The sequence below is a fragment of the Poromitra crassiceps genome (assembly GCF_964638095.1).
Source record: "Poromitra crassiceps genome assembly, chromosome: 1".
Lineage (NCBI taxonomy): Eukaryota > Metazoa > Chordata > Actinopteri > Beryciformes > Melamphaidae > Poromitra > Poromitra crassiceps.
In genome coordinates, this window is record NC_139623.1 from 8,251,185 (window position 1) to 8,273,394 (window position 22,210).

Below are 22,210 nucleotides of genomic sequence, written 5' to 3' on the forward strand. Positions count from 1 at the left end.
ACATTCACAGCACACAAGGCAAACTAGATTTGTCATTAAAGTCTAACCTGGCTCTTCCCAGTCCCGGCATTCCCAACAACAAAGACAGAATGACGGACTGCCATGAGCTCCTCCAACTGCACCACCTGGCAAAATGAGCAATTGTTTTTTTTGTAATTCTCTGATTCCAAATAATCTTTTTTTTTAAGCAGTGAGAAGCTATCTCATGTCGAACCTTGAGGATGAATGTTTCCTCAGGCTGCAGTCGGAGCTCCAGGGTGGTCTTTCGGACGGCCTTTTCAAATTCACAGTCCCTCTCCCTCTCAACCTCCAGCCCTGGGAACAGATCTCCTAGCAGGCCCAGGAAGATAGTCACGTCCTCAGTTACAATCTTAGGCATGTTGAAGTCCCTCAGAGCACGCATCAGCACCTGGAAATGGTTATGTCTGCTTTTAGATCATGTACATAATGCTTCCTCATGTAGTTGTGAAATGACATGCACATAAGTCACCTGATCCTCTGGTCTAGTCTTGTCTCTTCTTCTCAATGCCCCTGCCACCACCAAAACAGACTTGGCTGCACGCAGACCCCAGTCATAGTGATCCTAATAGATAAGAAATCGGATCATATACAGTATTGTTAATGATTGAATGTTTTCATGTACTGCAGTGCTACTGAGCTATAACTGAGAGCACTCATGAATTGAAGCACTTGGCACTGATTTATAATTAACATTGTGGGACATACAGTTGTTGATTTCTCCTACCTGCTTGGAGAGCAGTTCTTTGCAGAGAGTGTAGAGGGTGATGAACTTCCTGGCTAAGAGCTTAGCACTGAGGAAACCCTCTGCCACCAACATGATCTCGCAAATGAGCTCAACATCAGGCACCACCATGGCACAGGGTCTACAGTCGGACACGGACGGTGCAGACAATGAGCTTTATGCTGAGCAAAAGCACACTATAAAGATGAAGGTTATCATTCCCACCTGAAAAGAGCCTTGAGGTTCTCAGGTAGCTCTGTCCTGCCTGCGTAGCCAGGGTTCATAGTGATGAAGATCCCCACTGTCGGTTTCAAGGCAATGTCCGTATCTAGGAACATGAACCTGTGAGGTTGCACTGAGAGTTAACGTCCAAACTCACCGAATGCGAGCACACTCAAGGCATACGTTCACCTTGGGTCAAGTCAAGTCAAGTCAAGTTTATTTGTATAGCACATTTCATACACAGAGGCAATTCAAAGTGCTTCACATAAAATGGTTGACAGGAAAAGAAAAGAAAAGAAGAGAGTAAAATGGACATTTAAAAGCATCACAACAAAACAAACAAAAAAAAAAAGAGTATAAAAAGTGCATTAAGCAACTTCATTAAGCACATAAAATGGTTGACAGGAAAATAAATGAAAAGAAGAAATAAAATGGACATTTAAAAGCATCACAACAAAACTTAAAAAAAAGAGTATAAAAAGTGCAATAAGCAACAGGCGCAGCAGTTGCAGAAAGAGCTAAAACTTATAGAGGACTCATTGGGTTTGCATAGTAGCTGTCAGCAGTTAAAAGCGACGGTAAACATAAAAGTCTTTAGTCTATTTTTAAAAGTAAGTAAGGTTGGGGCAGATCTGAGGTCTTCAGGCAATTTGTTCCAGCTAGCAGAAGCATAGTGGGTAAATGCAGCCTTCCCGTGATTTGATTTGATCCTAGGGACAGTTAATAAGCTGGACCCTGGACCCCCGGTGCAGGGCCAAAACAAGTGACAACAGTAGAAAAAGAAGCAGGCCATGCTGATGAAGGCTTGACACTGAAACGTCCGTTGTGCTCTCTGTCCCAGGTGTGTTGTGCTCTCTGTCCCAGGTGTGTTGTGCTGTCTGTCCCAGGTGTGTTGTGCTCTCTGTCCCAGGTGTGTTGTGCTGTCTGTCCCAGGTGTGTTGTGCTCTCTGTCCCAGGTGTGTTGTGCTCTCTGTCCCAGGTGTGTTGTACTCTCTGTCCCAGGTGTGTTGTGCTCTCTGTCCCAGGTGTGTTGTGCTCTCTGTCCCAGGTGTGTTGTACTCTCTGTCCCAGGTGTGTTGTGCTCTCTGTCCCAGGTGTGTTGTGCTGTCTGTCCCAGGTGTGTTGTGCTCTGTCTCAGGTGTGTTGTGCTCTCTGTCCCAGGTGTGTTGTGCTCTCTGTCCCAGGTGTGTTGTGCTGTCTGTCCCAGGTGTGTTGTGCTCTCTGTCCAGGTGTGTTGTGCTCTCTGTCCCAGGTGTGTTGTACTCTCTGTCCCAGGTGTGTTGTGCTCTCTGTCCCAGGTGTGTTGTGCTCTCTGTCCCAGGTGTGTTGTGCTCTCTGTCCCAGGTGTGTTGTGCTGTCTGTCCCAGTGTGTGTTGTGCTGTCTGTCCCAGGTGTGTTGTGCTCTCTGTCCCAGGTGTGTTGTGCTCTCTGTCCCAGGTGACTGACTATTACATTTTGAAAGGACATTCTGGAGTGCTGGCCTGCTTCTTTTTCTACTCCTGCTTCTTTTTGCACTGAGAGTTAACACAAAGATATACCAGTGTATATAATGTAAGCTCAATGAGTCCATTATCAATTCCCTACCTTTTCTTCTGATTGCGAATGGCATCCTGTATGGTTTTGAGCTGCACAGCCACTACTGACAGAACTTCCACAGCAATACGGTTGAACTCATCAAAGCAGCCCCAAGCTCCAGTCTGGGCCAGACCCTTGTAGATATTTCCAATTGACTAAACATGACAAAAAATAAATTTTGTATTGAGATCAAAACTTGTTAAAGAATTTTGATTTGAAAATATTCATTGAGGTAAGGAAATAATTGTATCTAAAGATTTAATTTGAGGGTTGAATTTCACTTACCTTGTAGTCCATCTGTTCAGAACAGTTGAAGACGTACACCATGACACCCAATGATCTGCCAAGATCCTTAGTGGTCTCAGTCTTTCCTGTTCCTGCAGGACCTGCTGGGGCTCCACTCATGGTCAGGTGGAGCGACTGAGTCAAGGTGATGTAGCACCTGAACGTGCCCATGGCAACAGCACACAGAGAAGCACAAATGCACCATTTAGGAATGCTGAATGCAGTCAAAGTGCTGAAATGTTATGAGCATAGACTAAGAGAACTGGCAGGCAGCAGCCATGTTACCGGTCTGTGAGGGGAGTGATGACTAGACGCGGGGTATTTCCAAGATACTCATATGAGTAAAGGAAGTGAGCGTCGCAGATGTTCACCAAGCAGTGGCGCTGCTGCTCGTCCCAGCAATGTCGTAGCTGAGAAAGCCACTGGAATGCCTGTGAGTTGGTGACCTGTGAAGAGAGGTGATTGTCATGGAACTGTATCAAAAACAATTCATATTTAACATCAGATACAAGTAACTAGCAGTGGGCGATATGACAATCCTAAATAATAACTGGTTAAAATATATTCTTGTTTGAGTTTTACTGTCCATTTGATTGAACAGGAAGCTGAGTAATGATTGTTTTCCTTTCTGAAAACCTACTGATCCTTTTTAGATAAAAAAAAGATCTACCGGTAATCTAATCTTTTTTTTATCTAAAATCTAAGTTCTGTTTAGTTATTCTTTCACTTGATAAATACAGATTTGGGTCATGTTCTTTTCTGATTGCTGTACTGTTGCTCTTTTCAGTCAATTGCAAACGAGACTGAGAAAAGCAAAATGAAAATTAAGATCATTATTGTGACGTGATCTTTTTTTTACACATCACCACTACAAGTAACATTTATAATAATTGCAAAGTTTGTTATGTAATGATGATCATAGGAAGATTGAGTTGCATTAAACCTTTTGAGCAATGAGGCTGGCTACAACATCTCTAGCATGGACATCAATGGTGCATATGGTCATGATCTTCTGTCTGTCTCCTGAGCTCAGCTCTCCCAGCACCAAACTGATCAATGTGTTCAGCTGAGCGACCTGAAGGAGGACAGACAAACACATTCAACACCAACCTGAAAAAACACAATGGAATCCAGGCAATTATGCCAATTTAAATTCACGCATGAGGTTCCTGCATGAGGTTCCTGCACTGGCAAACAAATTGATGAAACATTGTTGGTTTACCATTATTTGTTTCTGTCAGGAAAAAAGCACCACATTCATGAAGTATCCCAAATCTGTATAACAGTAAAGACAATGGGAACTAATCTTGCGCTCTTATTTTGACTAAAACACCACTGGATGGCTTGCATTTGTCACTGGCCCTGTATGACAGCAGATCCAATCAGTGCAGTACAGTAGGCTGAAGGGAGAGGGAGAGATTATTCAAACAGCGGCCAAGGACATGCTAACCTTAAGTAGTGCTGATGAAACTGACAAGAGTGATAATACACCAACTATGAGCGTAGCCCCACAACATGGCTCCACAAACTCAGCTCAGGTCACTGACTCCAGTGTGAGATAATGGAACAGATTTCAATTCTCTTACTACACCAGCAAGCACCACCCAATTGCTGAATTACGTAATAATCGGTCAAAATGTAATAAAATGCCCCTCTCTCTCTCTCTCTCTCTCTCTCTAAATGGGTAGAAACCTGCTAACATAATAAATTACCAGAATATGTAATAACATCTTCAGACTGAAAGTGTACATTTTCTCCTGGTAATTTCATAAATTGACTGTAAATTATAGTACATGGGGTGTAACAGTTTTAACTGATACACTGATAATCACAAACATGTGATGGGGATGAATGTGTACAAACGTTCTATTATGTCTATAATGTTTTAAGTATCATCAATTAACAATTAGAAAGTGCTATTTATGAATAACAATTATAACACCAGAATTTAATTTAATTTTAAAGCAATTAGGGTGAAACTAATAAGTCTATATTCTGAGGAATTCTCAACTGCAGCCCCACTTTATGATTTAGGTTGATAAGGCAGGTGTATTTTTACATACAAATCTTGCCCTGTTGATTATTGGTGCTACAAAATCCTATATTGGTTCTCAGCAGAGGGGCAGAACACTGGATCCTGTTGCCTAGCCCTGTACTGCACCATGACACAAACATACCCAGTACAGTAGGGATGGGAATCACCAGATGCCCCACGATAAGATATTATCACCATACTTAAGTCACAATACGATAGTATTGCGATATTGCGAAATGCTAGTATTGCGATATATTGAATATTGCGATATATTGTGATTTATTGCCTTTTTCAACTGCAAATTATGTCCCCAAAGGAAAAAAAACTTTGTCAACATCGGTTTTATCTAATGAGATACATTTTCCAGTCTGTTCATCTCACTTCAATCATTTTTATTGCAGCAAAATGGGATTGTCAAGCAGACAGACCAACACTGTCATAAAAAGACTCAGTCATAAATGTTGCATGATGCATTTGATATTTTGTATAATAAAATATCACGATACTTGGCATTCGATACAATACGATATATTGCCCACAAAATATCACGATACTATGCTATATTGATTCCCCCCCCCACCCCCACCCCTACTGGATCCTGTTGCCTAGCCCTATACTGCATCATGACACAAACATACAGTACCCTAACAGCTAGCATACTGCTTTTGTTGATGGAGCATCATTTTGAAAACCTATGACAAGATGCTAATTGGTCATCTTATTGGCCCGGTGATACCTGATCCGAGATCTCTCTCGCCTAGAGAGACATACCCCAAAGAAATCAGGATGGCTCCTCAACCTCTGGCCTTGTTTGAAAGATAAAAAACTATGAAATATGAATCAAGTGTAAGTAAACCTACATCTATTACCAGTCCAGAGTAAATGGAGATGCAATAAGGACAAAATAATATTTTCATCCTCGCCTAATGAATAATTTAATTTGAAAAGGCAATATCACCATTATAGCCAAGATGCCACAAATAATAATGCTGCTGAATGTATTGTCGTACTCCTTGACTACAACTGTAAATCTTCTGAAAATACACTCAAATGCATCATTTATTATGCAATTATATACATATAGGCAAGGATGAAAATATAATTTTTCTTTTTCTTTATTAAATATACCTTATGGGTGAGGAGCCATCCTGATTTATCTGTGGTATGTCTGTTTAGGCGAGTGAACGTGATAGTGGACCTTTAATAAAAAGGCTTCAACGTATGAAGGGGTTAACAATTTTTTATATTGCTGATTTCTTTCTTTTTTCTGTAGCATGTGAGAAGTTCCCCTTCACTCTGTAGGCATTGGCTCCCACAATTTCAAATGGAGTGTCAACAGCACTAAGATTAGCACTCTAAATCACCAGTTAGGATTGCAGGTATGTAATCATTTAAAAATATATATGTTGATTGCCAAAAGTGGTATTCTTATCAATGTTTGTGTTTGCTATTTTGGCACACAGTTTTTGTGCACCAATACCTTGACGAAAATGGTAAGATGCATTTATTGAAGTACTGTATTTAAATAAGATGCATTTAATTTAAGTTAATTAAAAATTTTAATATGTTACAGTAAATCATCGCGAGATGTACCTGTTTCTTATTGTAGTCTTTTAGTGCAGACTCAAAGCCTTCTTCCAGTCTTTCAAACACAAGCTCCATATCATTGCTCCACCAGATCTGAGATCCGACGAGGGCCACTTGGGCAGGGAAGTCCAGGACCCACTGCTCTCTGGACCTGTCCTCATACACAGACACAGCCTCCGACAAGTGACCCCTGACACAGTCCCGCATGGTGGTCTCCAGGCAGGTCAGCCACACCTCCACCTGATGCCAAGTACACTTACCATCATATTATTTTTCCTCTAAATTGTGACAGCAAAATGTTGACCTTTGATATTGAATCTGATCTTACCGGCCCGTCACAGTAACACTCAGTCTGGAAAGGGACATATTCCCCCTCTTTGCTGTACATGCCCACTGCAAGTTTGTGAGTATCCGTCTGCACATCTTTGAAGAACTCAAGATCTGACATGTTGTCAAATAATTTTGAGAGGTGGCACGTTATCTGCAAAATACAATAGAGGGATTCAATTTTTTTATGAGACACACAAGCACACACACTAATAGTGACATCTGATCAAAACAACAAAAATGAAAGAAATCCCACATAGATGTACCTCTCTGGGACGACTCCCTTTGGAGAGGATGTCCAATAAGTCTGCTGATGAAACAAAGTAGAAACGTGGAAAGACAAGTCTCTTTGTCTCTAGGTATTCAGCTAGAGCTTTTTCACACACGGCCAGCCTTTTCAAAGAGAGAAGGAGGGGAGTAGTGAGCACACAACTGTCAAGCATCAACTGAATGCCAAATACTCAAATAAACACAAACCTTTTTAGTAGATCCTCGAACTTCTCATATAGATGAGCCTTGTTGGTGGCCTTAATTACATTTTTAGTTTGAGCACTGTCCGTCATTAGCTCCTGTAATAAAACAACCAGCAAATGTCATCAAATTTGAAATGTTGGGAACAGTACAATTAGTGTATCTACAGTATTGTGCTTGTAAATAATATTGTATAATATAAATGAGGGGACCTGGAATTTGGTATGTATAGCTTGGAATCTGTGTGCATCTGCAGGCAGCTGGTGGCAGATGTCATCACAGCCTAGGAAGATGCTTTCCAAGTAGGCCCAAGTCGTCTGGACCTCCATCCAGACCATCAGCACAGAGTCAGCCACAGTCAGCTGTTTCTGTAGCTCTAACACCTGGGAGAGGAAGTGATCTACATGCTTACTCTGGCAGATGCCCTGGAGCTGAACCTGGAGGGGAGAGAGAGAGAGAGAGAGAGATAGATAGAGAGAGAGAGAGAGAGAGAGAGAGAGAGAGAGAGAGAGAGAGAGAGAGAGAAAGAGAGAGAGAAAGAGAGTTGTGCATTGTCTATCACTGGGCTTTAGTCAAACTCAAACACGCCAAACTGTCACACAATGTGTGGCCGAGAGAGATGAATATCTTGACAACCACACATCACGGTAAGTAGTAGTTTGAATATTTTAGTAGTCTGAATTCCAAGATTATTCATTCTATTTCTATATCAGCATGCCATGCTATGGAGACCATAGAAAAAGTGGGGGAGGAGACATTCAGTTTACACAAAGATGGAGGCATTCAAGTGGCAAGACTTCTAATTGCTGGCTATAACCCCCCCGACGCATCTGGGCCCCTATCGTTGCATCGGCGCAGTTTCTAGGCCGAGCGGCAGGCGCAGATCAAAGCAGTGGGCGTGGAAAGGCGCACTTGATATCGTCGTGCTGGCGCTAGATGCAGCCCAAAGCATTACAACCACGCCTTTTAGGCGTAAAATTATGCACCGTCATGCTCATTGGATAAGTGCAATAAACGAATCGCACGCTTGCCTTTTTAGCTCCAATTCCAGTGATCCCGCAAAACCAGACGAAAGCCAAACGCTCTGCCCCCCCCCCCCCCCTCCCTTCATCCAGCCTGTCTGTCTGCATTATAGGCTATTATTCCATATTATTATGCTTCTCAAACCAATCTAACTGCAGTTTCAATACTGCAAGCATGTAAATACGCTACACTATAGCAAGATCAAAGTGAAAATAATGTTCTATGCATCAGCTAGAAAAATATAGCCTATTAGATTGGTGAAAGTTTGTCCAGAAAGATATCATTTTCTCTCGCCTGCTGCAGGAAGGATGATGCACATAAATATACCCTACATTATGTCAAGTCATTGCATAAATGTGTTTTTATTGTAAAACTAAATGTGAAATAGGGCCAAGTTATTGGACGGACATCACAGTATAGCAGATGCCATTAGAAGCGCGTTCCGAAGCGCGTTCCGCTGTTACTTCTCTAAATCACGTTAACTCGACAAGGGGTATATATATGCCCAGGAGGACATATATGTTTCACATAGGGTGGTGTTTTCATTTCGAGGTTTTATTTGGTCCAATATTGAAATGTTGACAATGGCAGGCTGTGTTACCATTACACATTAATTTAGAACTACCTTTTATATCTATTTTGGCTCATTTGGTGGCTATTTAGTAGCGAAATGAAGAAACACAATGCATGCTGGGAACTCAGAGAGAGAGAGAGAGAAGGGTGACAGAGAAGAAGCAGTGAAGGCAAAGAATAGGCCTGCTTTTGAAAAGCGCAAAGCGCTAAATGTAGGCCAGCTCCCAAGATATGACTAGGCTGGTATTTAGCGCCGACACGCCCACTTTGGGACTGCGCCACGCCCATTCGGCCTAAAGCGCATTTGGCAGCCTAAAGCCTATTGCTATCTTGCCGAAACAGGCGCAAGGCACGTTTTTTTGCGGTTAAGGCCCGTAATAGCGCCGATGGCCTGTGGGAGAATAGAGCCCCTGGTGTACGCATACAAAGACAGCCACAGTGCAACAATGTCCTCTGTCCTACAGCAGTGATAAATCAAAGCACTCAATAGGGACCTCTCTGCTCTCAGCTGTGCTGTTAGACAGTCAAACAGGGGCAGCCCCTCACTGCACTCTCATCTCTATTCAGCACTGAAGGATCTGTGCTTCTCACAGACAACTGATCTTGAGAACCAGTGCTTGTGCAGTACATACGTCCATGTCTCTACGCTATTTCAGAATATAATGATTAAGAACGCATGTAGAATACACTTCAATATATATCGTATACATCTACCTGGTGATCCTCAAGAGTTTCCAGGAGTTCCTCGTCACATTTGACTAGAGGCACAGAGGTCTGGTAGTGATCTTCATATGAAAGCTCCTTTGATGCCCATGTTTGACTTATCTCTGTTATAACCTGAAATAAAAAACAATAGAAACGTTTGATTGATATCAATTGTATACTGTGGTAAAACACATTAACTACTGGACCATAGTTGGCAGGTTCCTAGTAGGGTGTCATTCATTTTTCATACCCATCCCATGGTAAAAAAAAAGAAAAAGAAAAAAAAAAAAGTATCTGGACTTAATCACTTAACTAGACAATTTGTAATTCTGAGTATTGTCAGAAATCCTGTTTATTTATTGAGTGCATCTTTCTCCGAACTGTTCAGAGTGGGCTTTGAGTACATGCAGCAATGTGTACGAATGTTTCCAGCGGCCTCCGCACTTAGTTTTGCTCAATCCCTGGATGCCTATGGGATCATGTTTATGTTATTTGATCCCAACAATTGAGCCGTTTGACATACTTCAGACTACACCAAATTACCGGTACATATAAAAAGGTCTGTCTGAAGACATTTTATTTGTTTCTGACTATGGGAAAGTGGGAGAAACAGTACAATTCCCCCCAAACTACTGTATCTCTGAACTATCCCTTTAACTAAATCACACACATTTAGGCTATTCTTTGAGATCTCCTTTTGATAACTAATGTAAAAAAAAAATCACTTCCATTCACTGCTTCCCACTTTGAAAACCTCTGGTCTAGAGGACTGAATGACATAATTCAGCAGGATGACATTTTATGATCATGAGAACTGAAGAAGAACCTTCTCTATGGCCATTTCTTTGACCGCCTTATCCACTATGTTGCAAACTTCTTCTTCAAACAAATGGAGCTGCAGAGCCAAAAGGTCTTCCAAGGTGGTGCGATCAGTCATGGCGAAGTCCATCTACATAAAAAAGATAGCCATTAGGAAAAGTCTCAGATTTCCATGACTCAAGCCAAGACATTTAACATGAAAAAAAGTGATTCAAGACCTCTACTGTGTGTATTTACGCAGTACCTTAGTTGTTCTGATGAGCTGCACCCAGTGGCGCTCTCGTATTGCCAGGTTCTGCAGCTGACTCACAGCCCGCAGTGACGTCAACAGGTTCTTCACATAAAGGTCTAACCCAGAACACACATCCCACATGCGGCTTTCTTTGTCAAGCTTGCGTATGTCCTACACAAACAGAAGGCAGGTAAACATAATTAGTTATCGGGGGGCATCTGCTCCGAACATCAACGGTGCATGAGAGCAAGACAGCAGGAGAGATGCGCTGGTGTGATGTAGCACTGTTGGTGACCTCACCTTGGCAAACCTCCTCAATTCTGCATCCATCTGGTCCACGTTTATCTGCCTCCATTTGGTCATTGTCCAGTTTTGCACACTGCTCTGTATAGATAAAGACACACACGCAGAGGGCTGAATGGGCTGACGTTGCTTAATGGGGACATTTAGAGGCTGCAGGGCAATGCTGCTATTCAAAGGATCAATGACAAAGTGCAAGAGGACAGGCTAGTCAAGTTATTGAGTTATTGTGGATAAGGCGATGAAGCGCTAAGCAGTATTTCTATTCCCTCATGAACAAATAGAGACATTTAAGGCAACAGTATACATTAAGCTACTTACCTGCACATATACAACAATGTCCCAGAGTTCTTTGAGGACAGCGATCTCTCGTCTGCAGAGTTTGACGTCTCGGTAGTCGGGGATGGTAACGTCAAATAGATTTGTGGACTCCTGCAGCTCTACCACCTCTTTTTCCAAGTCTCTGATTGCTTTTTCAGACTAGGAAACAGCACATGGCAATTGTTTTATTCCAAAGTGTACAATACAGCGCTGACCATTTTAAACCTGCTAGGATCAAGAAATGGTTTAACGCCTACTTTCTGCAGAGTGATGTAGGGATCCGCTGCTTTATAACTGAAGGGCGCCTCTGTTCTGAACTTCTCCCTGAATTTGCTTTGTTTCACCTGCAGAATGAGACATCAGTCGTATGGTCTTTAGATCAGTCCATGCTCATACTGTACATGATGCTTTCTGGGGAATTGATTTGAGAAAGGAGAAGCAGAAGTGTCTCGTCACCTCGAATGCCACGCATCGTCTTCGTAAGACCATCACTTCTCCATTCTGTATGGGGGCCACCTCATGCCTCACTGATAGGGCCAGTTTCTTAGCCCCACTCCATTTTTCAGGGAGTTTCTGAGGAGAGATTTAATTTCTATTCTTAAACGTGTAAATGGCCACAAAACTTATAAAGATATATAAAAAATGCGGATTGCTTGCCTGACAATAAAACCTAATGTTTTCTGTTATTGTATTATTTTATATGGTTATTTGCAGTTGGTAATAACTCATAACTCAAAATGAACACATTCCCTTCCATCCGTACCTCCAGCTGAGAGTGGACCTGATCTGGTATGGTCTCTCCATATCGTTCCAGCAGGATAATGGTGTCCTTGAGAGGCTCAAACATCCTGTCGGTGGCTGTCTGTCGGTCTCGGACCGCCAGCAGGTGACTCATGACTTCCACCAAGCCGTGGTGGTCTGCTTTAGACACAGGCTGGCCTAACCCTTCAACTGTGGCTTGGAGAAACTCCTCCAAATCATCCAGACTGTGTGTGGGAGCACATGCAGAGTGAGAACATGGGATTGGGTAAGATATGTTCTGTCTTTAAAGGACGGCTTTTCCGTGGGGGATATGAATATATATTAAATCTCACGCCCCTAAGGTTTTCGAATCCGTTGAAATTTTTGAAATTGGAGCTTCACTCCCAGAGATATCAAGCATCTCTCACATATTTTTTGGGCCAGCCGACGCGTTTCGCGTCATCTGGCCCAAGTCCGCCTTGCGGAAGTCGTGCACCTATGAACTACAACTGTTGTGAGCCATGGTCCCGCCTCTAGAGGTCCTCCACGCCCCTTCAGAGGTCTGAAGAAAAACAAAAAGGCAGCCATCTTTTTCGACCACCTAGCCTGCTGTAGCTAGGTTAGCTTTCCATAGCTCCTTGCAAAGAGACAATTTTCTCGGGAACGGAAGCACGGACAGACACGTGACTGGCGGCATTGGAAAGCTCGTCAAATTTTACATCTAGTAGTAGGTGGGTTGAAGTAACGAAATCAACGCTGAGCAATGTACCCGTTTTTACAGAAAATAGTTACAACATCAGATGTGCGTAACTCCTACGAAAATGCCTTAAAATGCATGAAATTTTTTTATGAAGACATCTCCCGACATATATACTTCAGTTTAAATTTGGTGCAATTTGGAGGCAATTTATTTTCGATTTATTTTTGATTTATTTCTTCTTCTCTCCATTTATTATTGTCGAAGCCTTCTTCTTCTTCTTTGAGTTTTATGGCGGTTGGCAAACATATATGTGCATTACCGCCACCTACTGGAGTTTGATATCAGCCAAACGCCTGAGGGGTGGGCATGGAAACGAAGGCCACGCGAGCCCAGTGCATTGTGGGAAATGTAGTATTTCGAGTCCCCGCACCCGCACCTCCCCCCCACCACCCCCCCCCCCACACACAGAGTGGATTTCTGGTGATATCTCAGGCTGTAAACAACCAATTTCAAAAATTTCAACGGATTTGAAAACCTTAGGGGCGTGAGATTTAATATATATTCATATCCCCCACGGAAAAGCCGGCCTTTAATAGCCATGCACAAAGGAATTTTACCTATTAGTGACATGTGTCATGAGATGCTCCTTGAACAGCCAGCTCCACTTTTTGACAGTGTTAAGAAGACTGACTTTGAAGAACTTCATATCCACCCGGAACCATCCATCAAACACTCTGAAGTCTTCAAGCTTGGACATTTGAGTGTAGAGGTCCTCATAATAATCTATCTGTAAAATTAAGACCACACTCATTTAGAAACACAAGCCATGCATAGAACATATATACAGTAATGTGATTCCTGAAATATGAAGGATTTTCACCTGTTCTTTGAACTTATCAATTGTGGGTGGGCTCTCTGGGAGTACGTCCTCTCCATAAGCCTCCATCTCTTCATGTGTTGGCACATATCCATACAGGAGAAACTGACTGAGAAACTCAGCCCGGTCATCGAGCCAGAGATGGGCGTAGCAATCAAACGTTCTCTGGTAATTTAGTGCTTTCTTGAGAACGTTCTCCACTCGCGCCATAATCTCCTGCCTCAGGTCCAACAGATCTAGCATGTCATCCATCACATCCTGTAATATTATATTACATTACATATTACATGTTGCAAATAGTTTTTAGTTACTTGTTTTAACTTGTTTGGAGCGTTAGATGGGTGGGAGTTGTCACATAGGGCAATATAATCAGTAGCAGAAAATTGAGGAAATCAGAGGAAAGCATCGGGGAAAAAAGCCCGGGAAGGCTCCGGGCCCGGAGGGATTGTATCCCTCTTGCCTGAGAGCCTGCGCTGATCAGCTGTCTCCAATCTTCACACAGATCTTCAACAGATCACTGGAGCTGTGTCAAGCCACCTCCTGCTTTAAATGCTCCACTATAATCCCGGTTTCGAACAAGGCCTCCATCACAGGATGAAATGACTATAGGCCCGTTGGCCTGACGTCTGTGGTCATGACATCCTTTGAGAGACTGGTGTTGGGCCACCTGAAGGACGCGACAGGACACCTGCTGGACTCCCTGCAGTTTGCCTACCGGGCAGACAGGTCGGGGGATGATGCAGTCAACATGGGACTGCCTCTCCCTGCTGTCAGGTGAAAAGCATGCATCACATACTGCAACACTACTCTAACAATACTCTAATCCCCCCCCCCCCTTTTTTTTCCCTCCCAATTATACTTGGCCAATTTATACCCATGCTGCCCCGGTCGCTGCTCCCTCTGCCGATCTGGGGAGAGCCGAGACTAGCACCATGCTTCCTATGACACATTTGCCACATTTTTGCAGTTGCCAGCCGCTCCTTTTCACCTGACAGGAGGAGCTTCACCGGTAGGACGTAGCACGTGGGAGGATCGTGCTATTCCCAGCACTTCCCTTCCACCCTGACCAGGCTCCCCGACTGACCAGAGGAGGCGCTAGTGCAGCGACCAGGACACATAACCCCAATCCGGCCTCCCACCATCAGGCACATCCAATCGTGCATGTATCATGGATGCCCGACCAAGATGGATACGAACCTGCGACCCTCATGTTGGTAGGCACGGAATATACCGCTACACTACCCGGTAGTGATGCGCGGGTCAGGGTTTTTTAACGCCCGCACCAACCCAACCCGTCATCGGAGCCAGTCCGCCCCACCCGCCCCGTTAAAATATCTGACAACCCAGAACCCAACCCAACCCAGCAGCCCGCAAACGGCCAATTTAATGTAATACAGTATGTCTCTGGACTCAAGATGAGCGCAGCAGAGCTCTCCAATGTGTCCAAACTCGTCTCTCTCCTTCTCTCTCTCACAGACAGACACACACATGCGTGCCGGTGCACAACTGGTCAACACGCTCTGGATGCGTTGCGTGGCTGCTTTCAATCATATCGTTGAGTTCTTTCTGCTTGTCGGCGCTACAAACTCAGCTATTATCGATCTTTCCTCAATTAATCCAAGGTCTCAAAATGGAGTTAGCAGGTAGAGGAGGTAGGGCAGGCTACAGAAACAGTTCTTATTCCTTCCAATTTCTTTTAATTACCTCATGCGCTCTCAATTGGTCATGTAGCCTACTCACGTTGCAGTAAAATTGACAAATAGATCAGTCGAGTCCACACAGAAAATCTGCGGTGGCATTCGTTTTATGGACACAATACAATAATAATTACAGCGAATAATCCTTCCTAAATGTTTGTTTTTAGAGCACATAGGCTACCTCATTTGAAGCGTTTCTTTACTAGTGCAGCAGGTGCACTGCAGACGGCTTCAGACTCGCTGATTGTGTGTACGTGTGAGAGAGTTCACGTCTTAATAAAAGAGTTACTCTGCGTGTTTCACTGCTCTAACTAAATTATATTATAATGTTGCTTTGTCACATTCTGAGCCTAGAGATATTTTCATAATTTGCCAACCCAGACCGCCTGCGGGGCGCGCCAGCCCGCGGGACCCGGCGGGTTCTGGGTGACCCGCGCATCACTACTACCCGGATGCGCCTCATACTGCAACATCTCGACTACCCGGGGGCATACGCCAGGATCCTGTTTGTGGACTTCAGTTTGGCTCGGTACTTCCTCTTCTACACGAACGACTTTACCTCAGGGGACCCATCCATCAAACTCGCGAAGTTTGCGGACGACACAACAGTCATCGGCCTCATCCGACACAGCGACAAGTCTGCACACAGGTTGAACAGCTCTGGCCCTTTGCTGCGGTCAGAACAACTGTAGAGGTGATAGTGGACTTCAGGAGGAGCCCCCCAGCACTGCCCCCCCTCATGATATCCAACAGCACTGTGTCTACGGTGGAATCCATAATCTCCCAGGGCCTAAAGTGGGAGGCCAACACCATCATCAAGAAGGCTCAGTGGAGGTTGTACTTCCTACACCAGCTCATGAAGTACAAACTGCCCCAGGAGCTGCTGATACAGTTCTACACTGCCATCATCCAGTCTGTCCTCTGCAACTCCATCTCTGTCTGGTTTGGGTCTGCCACCAAACAGGACAGGCACAGACTACAATGGTGGACTGCAGAGAATCATCAGTGCCAAGAGCCAACCTGCCCTCCATCCAAGACGTGTTACTCCTCCAGAGTCAAGAAAAGGGCAGGAAAGATCATCACTGACCCATCTCACCCTGGCCATGATCTGTTTACACTCCTCCCCTCTGGGAGGCGCTACAGAGCACTGTACGACAAAACCACCAGACACTAAAACAGTTTCTACCCACAGTTCATCACTCTGATCAACACTTAAACCAGCCAATAGAACACTTAGCTTATGCTTACTGTAGAATAACTGTGCGCACACACACACACACACACACACACACACACACACACGAATTGATGTCGGCTACGTTTACTGGGAAATAACTAGGGCTGTGGCGATTCACTTATCTCCCGATTCGATACTATCACGATTCTTGGGTGCCGATTCGATTTATATTGCGATTCTTAAGTATTGCGATTCTACGATTATTGCGATTCGATATTACGATTTATTGCGATTTTTGTTTATTTTTTTCTTTTCTTTTTTCAGTTTGTTTGCTTTTTTACACTAGATTAGAACATGGGAAAAGTTGAATCATACACTAGAGACTGTATATTATATATCATGAGTAGGGCTGGGCGATATAGTTAAAAACAGGGGCGGACTGGGATCATAATTCAGGCCGGGCATTAGATACCAAGCAGGCCAGGCCGATATGGGCCAACGCGCGTGAAATTTGGGCCGTTTGAAGCCAGATTTGGGCCGTTTGAAGTCCAATTTTACAATGAGATGCACCCACTTTAACCCTGAAGTGTAATTATTACTTCAGACTAACTAATAAAGTAATAAAACCACTAGTAAACCAGTAGGCGGCGCCTGGCCTGCTGTTCAGTGAGTGGCCTGACTGCAAGCACCCAAAAAAAAAAAAAAAAAAAAAAAAATTTAATTTGCGATTATCGATTCTGGAATAAAAGATCGATCCAAAAAATCGTGACATTAAAAATCGCGATACTTAGGTGAATCGATTTTTTCCCCCACCCCTAGAAATAACTGTACGACATCTGACTCAAAGCCTCGTTCACATTGAACAGCATATAACTGCAATATCTGGAAACATATCTGTATAAGCCTTATTTATACATCGAACATGTACATTCTTCCATATATATGTATTTAAAATAGACACTTTACACCACACTTATTATAGTAGTTGCTGTAATTTTTTGCAACTGCTTAAATGTATCCGTGCCTTGTCTGTTTAACTTGTGCATACCTTTTGTTCTGTATCTGAGTACTTTGAGAGCAACGCAAACCGGAGTCAAATTCCTTGTCTGTACACATACTGTACTTCTGTCTGATTTTGATTTGGTTTTGGCCGATTTAGTGTACTTTGTTGAGCCTAACTTTTTTGTGATCAATTATTTTTATTATTTAAAATTAAAAGATGTACAAACACAGTATGTTACAAAGAAAATGTGCATAATGGATTAACATTGCTTTTTGCATTTAATCAGGCCTCAACATGGGCATATATAATTGAGTAAATTGGAAGAAAATCTTTTCTCCAAATCTTTACAAGAATACAAAATTTTACAAAATACCTGGTAGCTCTCCATGTTCAAGTGAGCAGCCACTCTGTTCACGTTCCTTGACGTCTTGAAGATGTCTCCTACCAGTCCCTCTACCAGCTCATAGAGGCCGTCCCCTGCATCTGGCTCCAGTGAGGGGAGGAACGTCATGACTGAGCCTTTCAGCAGCAGCTGAGCCTCAAACAGAGGTGCCTGGCACGCCCACGACTCCATGTTCTCCACAAAGAATTCCAGAGAGCGGCTGATGCAGCTGAAGAGCCCCTCCACCACCATCTCATCCACATACTCCAGGTAGGACTGCCATGCTTCTGAAGCAGGGTCAGCACGGAAAAGCACCATGTTCTCCTGATGACATTAGAGAATATTGGACAGGTGTTGGGAACCAAATGCCTTTAGATAGTGGCACATTGTCCCATGTTTGGCGTTGTACTCCTATGACTTTGGATTTCAAGTGATGGTGACTATGGGAAAGTATGGGTTTAATGGGATTTAATTGGAGTATTGGTATCTTCATTCATTTCAGAACAACAGTTGAACAAATAGAGCATGTTTATACACTGTGTCCATGATGAACAGCATCCAAAGTATTTGGGAAGACAAAATAATATTCCATATAAAGCACTCATCCTTAGGATGTCATTAAAAACATGACATAAAAAAGGGGGGAAACAGGATGTCAAACTTCACTATCCCAAAAAGAAGTTTGGACGTTATTTGCTAAAACATGCAGTAATTTAATTAAACTGAATTCAAAGACAAACACATATGAAGTAATAGGAAGTAAATACTGTATAATATGAGTATCCTCCACTTTTGTGCCCTGTGCATATAACTGTTCTTTTCAAGTGCTGTAATCTCATGTTAGATATCTTATGGTGGAGCAGGAATAATCATCCATAAAAATATGAAAATGCTCTACCACACCCTGACAGGCTTTGGAGCTACCCCATTACTTTCATATCTTCATATTCTTTCCAGCAACAAGTCTATCTGAAGCAAAGAATAGTGAACAAGACAAGAGTGAACGATATGAATATAATGTGAAATGTATTGTGAGAATCCAGCCATACACACCTGCACCAGCTTTTGGACAGAGTCTCCATCCGTCTGCATGGAGCTGTATTTCTTGTTGACACATTCTCCCCTGTCTTCCAGTAGCATGAGAGCGCCCTTCTTGTTGTCCTTCCTGCAAAACATGGCCTGTTTGCTCCATCCCTTCATCAGTAACTGGACAGCTTCACAATTGTCCTTGGTTCTCTGGACTCGCCACATAAGGTTGTGGACCAGGTCTTTGGTGGAGCTGATGAAGCTCCAGCAGTCAGGGTCCTGCCATGTCAGGTCCCTCTCTGCTCTGGTTAGCTGCAGATCTATGGACAGCAGCTCGGCTCTGATGAGAGGAAATTCCACTTCCAGTACGGTCTGCTTCAGCTTGTTGTACCATTGAACCAATAGCTGCAGACTGCTCACATACTGGAGAATACAAGGGTGTCGAGAGTGATGGGGCATGCTAGAACATGGGAAAGATATGCAAGAGCCAATAGGTTTAAGTTTGTAATTCATGGAGTAATACTGTATGTTTGTTTCTAACCTTTATGAACATGTCACTCTTCTGGGATACAGCCATCGCAGCTGCAGGGATGTTGATCTGATCGAGGGTCTGAATATACTTCACATCTTTCAAGACTTCAGTCAGCTAAGAAGGCAAATGCAATGGTAATTAACTCAACATACACAGTGGTAAGTTGCTCAAATGTTTTGTCTGAAATAACAGAATCCATAGAGAATACATTAGATGAAACTTATAAACAGATATCCATGAACATTGCCGGAGTCAGGATGGCCGGGGAACAACTTATTAGATTTTGGTTGTGATTCAGATCTTTAGACAATTCTTGTTTTTTTGCCATAACTATGAAGTTAATGGAGATAGAGACTTGATTCAAAATTTTAGGAATGAAGGAGAATTGTTCAGCATTGGTGGAGTGCCTGCTAGTTGGTATGTAAATTACCTTTGGATTGAAGTTGACTGAGATGAAACCAGATGAGATATTTCTAGAGATGAGGGGCTGGTTCAGGTTGAACAGGCAGACCTGGTCCAGACCATTACACCAATCAGAGTAAATGTCCTCCTCATACTGGTCCAGGAGAGTCAACATCTCCATGTACATGTGGTACTCCTGCACCATCTCTGCACCCTCCATAGGCCTGGAAACATTGCATGAATTGTGAAACAATGATCACTCGTGAGGCTGCCACTAAGGTCATAGCATCTATTACTAATTACTAATTGACTTAATTCATTCATTCATTCCTTCACTGATTGAAACAGTTCAACGTTTGCACTGACATGTCAAACAGAAATCTGAACTTTTCCCATGGAGTTTGAATGCGTTCTCTGAGCATTTTTGCCCACTTTAAGGCTCCAGATGTGTGAGCCATGTTCTTTGTCAGACCAGTCTCCATCTGTAAACAAAACAAAACAATACAATATGAAACAAATTAAAAACAGGACTGAATTAAGTCCAAACAATGCACATTTTACTTAGATTACATAGTGTACTATATTCCATGTTTCATACAGTACCTGATTGAGCTGGAATGTATACAGGTATTTACATTTCTCCAACTCTTCTCTGAAATGTTGCTGCAGGATATGGAAGTTAGGAGTGAATGTCTGTCTGATTTGTCTTCTCTCCAGGAAAGGTCCAAAAATAACTAGCAGCTAAAGGACAAACAAAAAACAAATGTCTGTTCAGATGATTTTGCACTTTCACTTAGTAGCTCTGTCATTCATTCATTCATTCAATTCAATTCACTTGATCAACGTTGTCATCAGGAATATCATCCCCACTATCCAGCATCACTTACTTTGAATGCCGATTCCAATCCTGAACAATCTTTAAAAGCCAGGCAAAGAATGGTGGCAAGGCGGCATTCAAAGTCCACAATCTTCACTTTGAAATCCTTATACTCTCTTTCAAAATCCTTTGAACAAAGTGAACAAAACATCAGTAATCGATGATGGATGCTCCGGAATGATATTTGAATTTGCTAAATCTACAACAGTCCTTGCCAATCTTACCTGTGCAAGGTATAATTTTGACTGTAAGAATCATGTTTACAGCATATGACATGTCACAATATCAAAAATACCAAACAATTTGATAGTAATAATCAGTGTTGCTAGGCCTTACATGGCCGGCTAATTATTTACCTTTCAGGAATGATGTTAATTTCTATGAGGGTATCTTATCTAAGTATGTACCCAGTTGATGTATGGCTGTGACGTAGCTACATTATTCTAGAAGAGTGGCCAACAAAGTTTACACAGCAATAAACTGCCTAAATCAACAGACCACTGAGGTGTTTCCTTCTCAATGATAGATGACAGTAGCAATAGGCAATCATATGCTATAAACATTAGGGCTGGGTTAAAAAAATTGATTCTCCGATTTTGAATCGATTTTTATTTTAATCCTTTGATATCGATTCATATGTCCAGAGATAGATTTTTTTTATTATTATTATTATTATTATTATTTTATTTTTTTTAATAAACATAGGCTATAATATTATAGGCTGTGTGTGGTAGTTGAAACATAGTTTCAAGTTGACGTTTATTTATGTTTGTAGTTGAAACAAAAACATAAATACTGTAGGCTACATAAATGGAAATGTTTGATCATTAATATCTACTTTTAGAAATGATATAGGCTGAAATCAAATCACTGTGCATAATTGTGAAAGTGTCTTTATTGACAGATGAAAAGGCTGTTATTTACCCTTTGTCACCACCTGGTGAGTAAATATATGTGTAACTAAAACCATTAAAATTGTCCACAACTTTTTTCCCCATGTATCTACCGGTCCTTGGCGGAAAAAAGGTTGGGAACCCCTGTGTTACATAACTGGACAGTCATGTAATTCAGGTTACAGCTCAAAAAACATGTTTTAGTATCACTAACCAAATCGATATTGAAATTAATCGAATCGGAATCTAATCTAATCTAATCGGGATTAATCGATTCGGAACCTTGTGAACCGGAATTGAATCGATTCTTGAAATTTGAACCAATACCCAGCCCTAATAAACATATTTCAACCATAAAACTATAATAATTTGGATAGTAGTTATGGAATACATCTGGAAAATGTCAAACACAACATGATTTTTAGACAAATATCACCTGTGAGTTGCAGTCAAGCAGGTTGTTTTCACTGTGCTTGAACACCTGGCAGTGGTCATTGAACTCTCTATACATTTGAGCAGCCTGCTGACTGTAGACTTTGCCTTTCAGTCCACCAAATTCCAGTTTTTCCAACCGCTGAAAGTCCATCATAATTTCAAACAAGTCCTGAAAAGACAACGTATTATAAAACAAAACAAAACCAGTTTGTTCAGAGAAATTCTATGAAGATGATATTAAACAAGGTGAA

At 42.4% G+C, this 22,210-nt stretch overlaps 1 protein-coding gene across 1 annotated transcript in view; it reads right to left on the minus strand.

Moving 5' to 3' along the window:
* The window catches only part of LOC310787055 (dynein axonemal heavy chain 11), a gene marked incomplete at both ends in the record, with an annotated part of 74,573 nt that overhangs the window by 46,175 nt on the left and 6,188 nt on the right, over window positions 1-22,210 (minus strand). The window contains 32 exons of the mRNA XM_083648391.1: window positions 48-125; window positions 215-409; window positions 491-583; window positions 746-884; window positions 968-1,084; window positions 2,549-2,694; window positions 2,825-2,981; window positions 3,110-3,270; window positions 3,768-3,899; window positions 6,453-6,686; window positions 6,775-6,927; window positions 7,040-7,166; window positions 7,251-7,342; window positions 7,457-7,681; window positions 9,555-9,677; window positions 10,372-10,494; window positions 10,609-10,767; window positions 10,897-10,980; window positions 11,218-11,376; window positions 11,475-11,561; window positions 11,674-11,790; window positions 11,981-12,203; window positions 13,276-13,445; window positions 13,539-13,793; window positions 17,786-18,118; window positions 18,848-19,243; window positions 19,362-19,466; window positions 19,783-19,978; window positions 20,121-20,236; window positions 20,358-20,495; window positions 20,642-20,758; window positions 21,961-22,128. Coding sequence (XP_083504517.1) covers window positions 48-125; window positions 215-409; window positions 491-583; window positions 746-884; window positions 968-1,084; window positions 2,549-2,694; window positions 2,825-2,981; window positions 3,110-3,270; window positions 3,768-3,899; window positions 6,453-6,686; window positions 6,775-6,927; window positions 7,040-7,166; window positions 7,251-7,342; window positions 7,457-7,681; window positions 9,555-9,677; window positions 10,372-10,494; window positions 10,609-10,767; window positions 10,897-10,980; window positions 11,218-11,376; window positions 11,475-11,561; window positions 11,674-11,790; window positions 11,981-12,203; window positions 13,276-13,445; window positions 13,539-13,793; window positions 17,786-18,118; window positions 18,848-19,243; window positions 19,362-19,466; window positions 19,783-19,978; window positions 20,121-20,236; window positions 20,358-20,495; window positions 20,642-20,758; window positions 21,961-22,128 — 5,118 coding nt within the window. The remainder of the gene's footprint in view (window positions 1-47; window positions 126-214; window positions 410-490; window positions 584-745; window positions 885-967; window positions 1,085-2,548; window positions 2,695-2,824; window positions 2,982-3,109; window positions 3,271-3,767; window positions 3,900-6,452; window positions 6,687-6,774; window positions 6,928-7,039; window positions 7,167-7,250; window positions 7,343-7,456; window positions 7,682-9,554; window positions 9,678-10,371; window positions 10,495-10,608; window positions 10,768-10,896; window positions 10,981-11,217; window positions 11,377-11,474; window positions 11,562-11,673; window positions 11,791-11,980; window positions 12,204-13,275; window positions 13,446-13,538; window positions 13,794-17,785; window positions 18,119-18,847; window positions 19,244-19,361; window positions 19,467-19,782; window positions 19,979-20,120; window positions 20,237-20,357; window positions 20,496-20,641; window positions 20,759-21,960; window positions 22,129-22,210) is intronic.